The following is an 8,518-nucleotide window of genomic DNA, read 5'->3' as shown; positions in this document are numbered from 1 at the left end:
GTTGCTTTTATCCATTTTTCTTTGCGCCGTTTAATTGTGTGTTTATATAGATGTTTAATAAATATTTATTGTTTTGCCTATAGGCATTTTTAGGTAATTGCTCTATCCTAGCACTGGGTGCAATTACCAGGGTCTCCCCTACTGCTCACTCCCTATTCGTTATCTAGCACTCTATTGTTGCCATACGCCATTGCAGCCAGTTGTGCAGTACTAAGAGGGATCTGTGGGAGATCACTCTGTTGTCACCCTATATACTTGCTACGCCAGTACTATCCCTCTGCACCGGCTAATTACATTGCTATTCGGTGAGCGGTATACCTATAGTTATTTCTTATGCCTGGAACTTAACAGGACTTACACAGCAGATACACGATGTGGAGAGAAACAAGTATTTATGGAACATGCCCTGTTTTATTTACAAACCCGGAATACCACTTCCACTATTATTTTTAAAATATATATTGTTCAACTCCAGTCCCGTCCCCCCAACAGGTCAGGTTTTCAGGATATCACTGCTTCAGCACAGGTGGCTCAATCAGACCCTGCTTCAGCACAGATGACTCAATCAGAGGCCCAGACTGATCCTCTCATTTAGTCACCTGTGCTGAAGCTGGGATATCCTGAAAACCTGACCTACTGAGCAGGTTTCGAATTTCTTGCAAGGTGGGTAATTGAGACATGAAGTGAATACAGGAAAGGCGTAAACAGGCTTAAAAAGACACGTTGCTGTGAGAGACATGCACAGTTGGGGAAGGATAGAATGAGCAGGGTGCTCAGAGAATGAAGGAGGATCACTTTGGAGGTGAGAGAGGCGGGAGGGAGACATAGGAGGCAGAGTAAAAAGGGCAGGAGGAGATAAATCAGGAAGGAAAAGAGAACTAGAAATGAAAGGAAGTGTGCAAAGGCACGAATGGGGGGGGGGGGGGGGGAATGGCTGAGGCGTGAAGCAGGAGGCGAGAGAGAGGTGTCAAAATAAGGTAAGGAAGTCACGAAGGAAATATTAAAGTAGTCAGAAAGGGGCTTGGGAAGGTAAGAAGAGATAGGGGAGGGAGATAAGGGAGGAGCTGGGTTGTTGTGGGCTGGCGCTGCATTGCCTCGCTGAAGGGGTGGGTGGGGCAGAGCTCCCACTGTGCACATTCTGCTCTGAATCTGTGCTGTCCCCGGTGTCTGCAGGAGGGGTATGTGAGAGGGAGGCAGCAGCAGGGGTATGTGAGAGGGAGGCACCTGCAGGAGGAGGCAGCAGGGGTATGTGAGAGGGAGGCACCTGCAGGAGGAGGCAGCAGGGGTATGTGAGAGGGAGGCACCTGCAGGAGGAGGCAGCAGGGGTATGTGAGAGGGAGGCACCTGCAGCTTGATGCCAGGGCTGTGCATGGAAGAGGAGCCTCAGTGCGCCCCAGAGTCTCAAGGCTGCGGCGCTGCCAACCTGAACAGGTACAGTGAGTTGTTATTACAGTGAGTTATTAAAAGTGTACTTTTAATTTACAAGATGCCGGTATGTAACTGGGGGTACTAAAATGCCCATTTAGTGCCCTAACCCTCACAGACCTCCTAGCTGATGGATATGGGGTCTGGAACTAGGGGCGAAGGGGTGCTAATTTACTATGTACCCCCCCCCAAAAAAAATACTTCCTGAGCTGTGGTTTGTTATGGGACCACTGAGAGGCTTGATGCTCTTGCACTAAATCGAGGTTGAGAGCTATAGGATCACTGGAAAGGGTTAATGCCACTCGGATTGGTTTTAATGATGGAATATTTACGTTCATTAACGTGAAACTCCTGTTGGGCTTATGTACCAAGGCACTGGTGCAGTTTAGGAGCAAAGAACCCCTGAACCATATGTATCAAAGAACAAAATAGGAGCAATGTTTCCCCCCAGGACTGCATCACTTTTGCCTTGATACACAGGCCACGTGTTATTTCCCCTGCCCTGCCAGCGGGAACACTAGCACACTAACCTCCCAGGGCAGAGCTGTCTTACTGACAGGTACAGGCAAGTCCCATTGGGGAATTATATTTCAGGTCTTATTATTGGTCACTGCCAGATAGTTTGGGGCGCTAAACCTCCATTGTTTTTGTCAATGATCCCAGCGGTTTAGAGACACTAGGGCAGAAGTATCCAACTCCAGTCCTCTAGGGCCACCAACAGGTCAGGTTTTCAGGATATCTCTGCTTCAGCACAGGTGGCTCAGTCTGGGAATGAGTGCAGACTGAGCCACCTGTGCTGGAGCAGGGATATCCTGAAAACCTGCCCTGTTGGTGGCCCTGGATTGAGCCACCTGTGCTGAAGCAGGGATATCTTGAAAACCTGACCTGTTGGTGGCCCTGGACCCCTGCATTAGTGTTGCTGTGTGTGACTTCTACAAAATATCTATACTTATGAAACATTTAGGGAAAGGTCTTTGGACTGTATTTTAGAAAGATTTAAGCAATCAATATACTGGGGGAGTTAAAAAGAAGTAGCTTAAGGTTTTCTCAAATAAATCCCCCTTTCTTTAAAAGAGAGAGTGGGATTGCAAGTGTGTAAATAGAGAAAACAAGAGCGGTACCGTGGGTGTGAAAATAAAATAGTACCTTCCACCGCTGCCAATAAGTCGCACGAGAGTTATGGGTGCGTTTAAAAAAAGGTTAATATCATTTCACCACTAAAAACGTTACATTCTGGCATGATTATTTAATTTGTTGGACATTTTTTATTTAATGAATCACTTTTTAAGTGACCGGAAAGATAGCATATAAATAACCAGCACACAAAGTAACCAGAGTTTGACGCTACATGATAAAGTGACACACAAGTATGTGGTCATATAGTCATATGTTGTGTGGTATGTCCGAAGGAAGATAAAATAGATACAACTGTGAGTGTTTACCTCCTGACAATCCTTATTCTTTTCTTGTGTGTCGTCAATAATTACACGCGCCATCGCCACGAAAGGAGTGAGGTACTGTAGTCTCTTATCTTGAAACCGGAGGGAATAAAATGCTATATCACATCACTGAAGAGGTCAGGTCAATATTGGGAGTATTCGTTTATCTTCCCTAACAGCACCCCCCTATCAGACATTAGTACTAATATCCATTTATATTAGCTGAGCAGAGCCCTACAGTAGTTTCGTCCAATATTGGGAGTAGACGGCACTCAATGAAAAAAACACGATAGAACGTAGCTATATGTATTGAGTGACAAAAAAACAGCCTAAGGAACAGTGCAAAACAGGACTCGTATATAGCAAGCTCACGAATGGTCAGGAACACTCGTCGCAGGTGACAACAGTTCTCCAGTGTTCCAATTAGTGTTCCTGACAATTTGTGAGCTTGCTATATCCGAGTCTTGTTTTGCACTTTTCCTTAGGCTGTTTTTTTGTCACCCAATACTGATGTATCATGTTGGGACGCTATTTGGTAGCCTTATCTGCTTAATCTGGACTGTTGGACAAACACCACTGTGTTTTTTTGTTTTCAGTGGATATGCTTGGGCTTAAACCCTCATTTGCTGCTTTAGTCCCCCTACCACTGACCAGGGCTTAACCCCTTATTTGCTGCTTGAGTTTCTTCTCTGTGGCGTGTATTTGTTTGAAGTTTTTTGTTTTAAATTTTTTTTTTTTTACAAGAGCATAATCCCATATAGGCTAATGGGATTGCTGCTCTAAACTTCATTTTTGTATTCCATGCATCAAAATGAGAAACATGTTTGGGCTTTGGCCCGTCTGAAGGATTTCAAATGCCATTCTCCCCCTGAAGGACTTAAATGTTATATGTTCCATTCTTCTTCTTCTTTTTTTTTTTTTTTATGACGGCTACAATAAAAAAATAATGTGTTATGTGACGCTTCCTAGTAAAAAAAAAGCAAACGGAAAATGTTAACAGGCTTTTCCCTGTGTAATAGGGATGAAATGGTCATTTGGATCTTGTATTATGTTGAATTGGTTTAAAATGGGAAAGTATTTATCAAGCTCCACTTGCTGGTGTTGGTTATATTAGTTATTTTTGAACACGTGCTTGGTTTTCACATTGCTGTGATATAGAGCAGGGGGCTCAACGCCAGTCCTCCCCCCCCGCCTTCCCCCCGCCTTCCCCCCGCCCTCCCCCCGCCTTCCCCCCGCCCTCCCCCCGCCTTCCCCCCGCCCTCCCCCCGCCTTCCCCAACAGGTCAGGTTTTCAGGATATCTGTGCTTCAGCATAGGTAGCTCAAGCAGAGGCTCCGATTGAGCCACCTGTGCTGAAGCTGGGATGTACTGAAAACCTGCCCTGTGGGGGGACGCGGGGGGGGTGGCTTGAGAACTGGAGTTGAGCCCCCCTGCTCTAATGGACTGAGCACCCCTTTTATTATACATGGACTAGTGTATTATTATTCTCTCTATCTAAGTCTTACAGGGGTGCGCAAAGTGGGGGGGTGCACCCCCTAGTGGGGGTGCAAGATTGTTCACGGGGGGCCGCAGCGGTTGCAGAGGCCCTGTACTCTTCCCCCAAGGCATTTAAATTAATGCCGGGGGATCGCGTGAGGCCTCTGCAACTTCACTTACCTTTTCTTCGGCGGGATCATGTGACGTCACGTTGGCATGGCAACGTGACGTCACATGACCCCTCGGCGTCATTTGACGCGGGAGGGGCGCAGCAGGGGAAGATTGCGCGCCCCTGATCTAAGATATTTATAGTTCATGTCTTAGAATATTAGGGAGGTTTGAGTTGGGCACAGTTGGTGCTCCTGGTAGTTCCTTAAACATAATACTGAGAACAGAAACAATATTTTGGGGGGCTTGCCCCTTCATCTTGCCCATTCACTTTCTATTATTAACATCACTTTTTTGCATTCTGTATTTTTCAATATAGCAGGCAAAGAAACAATTGTGCCACTCCATATACTACATTTGCCATCTTTTATAAATACATGACAAGAACAAAAGTACAGTACTGTATGTAGAGGAAACCGCAGCATTTTCCCTTGTTTTAGTTGATAGCTCCTGGATTTGAGTTGTTCTCATCAATAAAAAAAAAATATATATATATATATATATATATGCGCAAATATAGCTGTATGCTCATCTGCATGTCTTAGGCAGGTCTGCAACCCCGCCTTTCCCCATTATCACCCAGCATACAGCACTTCCACTGCAGCAAGGGATTCTGGGAAATGACATGCAAATGAGCACACAGTGTCACTTTTTGCCTCAATAACCATTTTTAACATGGTTCCCTATAGGCTTAAGCTTGCTGCATGGTCACAGCTTTGAGCACAGCCAGGGTTAAGGTGCATACCCAGAAAACCACCCACAGACAGCTGTTTCGACCTTGATGGGTCTCATCAGTGTGGGGTTGATTTTACTGGGAATGCAAGAGAGGCTATGGGATAGGCTAAACCATAATACTGAGTTAAGTTATGGTGAGTAAAAAAAGTGACAAAAACCCTCTATATATATATATATATATATATATATATATATATATATATATATATATATATATATATACATACATACATACATACATACATACATACATACATACATACATACATACATACATACATACATACATACATACATACATACAGAGCTGATTTTGGTCTGGAACTGAGCTGCTTTTTTTTAAAGTAGAGACAGATAATGCAATGATCATATAATATGAGGATTCACAGTGCGGTTAAGGAACAATGTGCTTATCTGTTTGCTTCTCTGGCAGCTTAAGAGATGACCTCTTCACTGGAACAATTCCTGTGAGATTAGTCTGTGTCTGTGCTGCCTTTGCTTTTCCTTCTTCACCTACAAGTCTTCTATGTTTTAATTGACATATATATGGTCTGGATTGTACAGGGTACCACTACTTCTGTATTTATAAAACTAAACTAGAGTACCGTTGCTTTTTTATTCACATACTTGCAGCTCTCTGCGCCTTTTTTTTTTTCTTCCTTATCTGTAAATGAGGGTTTATTTAAGAAAGAAGAAGTAAACAGCCTCCTGTTTACTTCTTGTTCTCTAGCACGTACAGGGTCCCAATACAGGAAGCTCCCTATAGCTCTTCTGCACCGCACCCATTTTTTTAAAAACTTGTGAGTATAGTAAGTGCATACTCCCTTTTTTTATTGTCTTCTAGTTATATATCTTTCAAAAATTTGAGTCAAAGAGCTTTGTCCCAACGTTTTAGTGCATTTAGACTTATTTATTTAATCGGGGACAACTACCAGTACTTTTTTTTTTTTTTTTCAAGCCTCCCTGTCCATTAGTTGGAATATAGATCCATCAAAAAGCACAAACCGCCACCAAGCTCCTTATTAGCAAAGTCTATGGCAGAGATTTATCAAGGCGCAATGTGGATATCCCATCCTTCCATTGACTTGAATGATCGTTATCGCCAGAACGGGTGGAATATCCTGCATAGCAGGTTTGATCAATCCTGGCCTAGGTCCCCTATACAATATGCTGAGAAGCCGTCTTCCTGGTGCTGGAGAAGATTTCAGTCCCATTCATTTGACTGCAGCTGCTCTCTTCTGCAGCCCAGGGAAGTGTCTTTACGCCATATTGAAACACACAATATTTTGCGTTGGATAGGGAAAGCCAATGGCCTGTTCTACATCAAAATGCATATTTCCAGTTTTATCTACAACCTTTGCTGTCCAACGCAATGTACATGCAGTATGGTGCACCCCTAGCTTCGGCAAAGTTGATACAAATGTAGCACCTCTATAAATTATCCCTTGTTTTCCCTCTCAAAGTTGTAAGAAATTATCGGTTCTCCCTGGTTCAGGTAAGACTAAAAAAAAATATGGCAGATAAAGTCCTCAAGTGTTTAGCAAACTCTGTTGTAGAAATTATCATTCCAGCAGAAAACCGCATCTACGGAGTTTACTAAACACCATACACAATGAGACCATTGTCAACAGTTGTCCCAAAACAGGCCAAGTTGGTGGAGAGCCGTGTTCTCAATGTCCTCGTGCCTACCTTTTTAATAAAAACATTTAACTTGCCCTTTAGAACTCCCAGTTCCATTAGAGGTTGTGCCATTGACTGAGATGCACTTAAACCAAGTTGCCAGAGATGATCTCCCCAATTTCTGAATACCATTATGGTGACTTTAAGCGTGTGAGCTTAGTCAGAAATTCCTGTGGTTAATGACAAGAAGGGGTAGAAGCGGATGGGTTTACTGGAGCTCAGAGCTTGCATTCCTGTAAATCTGTGTTTCTCAGAGTGCCTCAGGCTAACCTAAAAGGTGTCCTCCATTAATGAAATATGTTGTATTCTGTTTTATAGCAAGAGGGGAAACGCCGTGAGCATGACGACACGGTAGTGAATACGTCTTTAAATGAAGTAGTTGGGTACAGCAATTTCAATTTCTAGCTAGTTTTATAGCATCTTTAAATAAATTATAATCTGCTTTAGCAATTAAGTCGTATATTGGAATAACAATCCACTCCACTCCACTCCACTGCACATATTTTCCCATCATAAACACCCACATTCTAAGATTGATGAATCCCTTTGGCAATGTCCGAGTAAATAAAAAGTGGGATGTATCAGAGGAAGTGTGGGGTAAAATTGCACCAACTTGTGTCCTTTTCATATCTGTTTGTGGCAAGTTTTGCGCTGTCAGCTGGCGGTGTGTCAAATGGAGTTAAGGAGGAGTCGCATGACAAGCAGATTAAAGCAGCAATACAAGTTGAAGTAGGGGTTCTCCGGGAGCTGAACTGCGTTCGTTTCAGCTCAGGGGACCCCCTGCTTCCAGAGATGCCAACACCATCTACGGAAGTATCTATGCAGCCAGGGGATGTCTGATTAACAAAATGACAGTGTTTAAATGTCCTGCGGGTCAATAGGAAGCTGTGATGTCATCCGTTGTGGCTTCCTATTAGTCCGCGTGACCTGGACATTTAAATTCCGCAGTAGTGATGTACCGATTACCCGATGCTTACCCGGCACTTTTTCCGATACCGGGAAATGACCCAGAGCCGGGTAATTTTCACGTTCTGCTCTGCTCCCTCGGTCCTCCTCTTGGAGAACGGCAGGAGCAGCAAAACACATACCTGCGGTGGAGGGTGAGGAGGACCGCTGTGACATTGTGGGAGCAGCGGCAGACATCCTGGTGTCGGGGGCAGCAGAGGACGTACTTCTTGAGCCGGTGGGGCCAACGTAACACATCACAGTTGATGTCGGTGGGAGCCGAGGAACATGTGACCGGAACAGGAGCGTTACTATTGCACATCCGGGGAGGAGCTGGCTCTCCAATAGTAATATAGTAATGCTCCAGTTCCCAGAGCTGAAATGTACACAGTTCAGCTCAGGAGACCCCCCGCTTCAATCCTATAATCATTCCTCTTTTTGTTTTTTGTTTTTTAATATACTGAAGCCCATATTGCTGCTGTAATATGAGATATATCAAACTCCAAGTCTCGGGTGTCATATTTTTGATCTTGTATGTGCGTCCCACACATCCACCGGGTCTGAGGGGACAAACTTTTCCGACAAACAATTTGTGTCACTTACTTACATTTGGTGCAAAAACAAAACTGGAGCAATGGTTCAAAACAAACT

General features: G+C 44.0%; 1 protein-coding gene across 5 annotated transcripts in view; it reads left to right on the top strand.

The window, feature by feature from the left end:
• The first annotated feature begins 877 nt into the window (after positions 1-877).
• Positions 878-8,518, top strand: part of SH3BP2 (SH3 domain binding protein 2) — a 90,495-nt gene continuing 82,854 nt past the window's right edge. For 3 of the 5 annotated variants that reach the window (XM_075570713.1, XM_075570695.1, XM_075570720.1), the window contains exon 1: positions 1,185-1,431. In XM_075570713.1, coding sequence (XP_075426828.1) covers positions 1,355-1,431 — 77 coding nt within the window. In that variant the 5' untranslated portion in view covers positions 1,185-1,354. The other 2 variants (XM_075570739.1, XM_075570749.1) reach the window with 2 other exon arrangements.

Source organism: Ascaphus truei, chromosome 1 (assembly GCF_040206685.1).
Source record: "Ascaphus truei isolate aAscTru1 chromosome 1, aAscTru1.hap1, whole genome shotgun sequence".
NCBI lineage: Eukaryota > Metazoa > Chordata > Amphibia > Anura > Ascaphidae > Ascaphus > Ascaphus truei.
Note: the sequence above shows the minus strand (reverse complement) of the source record. Positions and strands in the feature narration are given on the sequence as shown.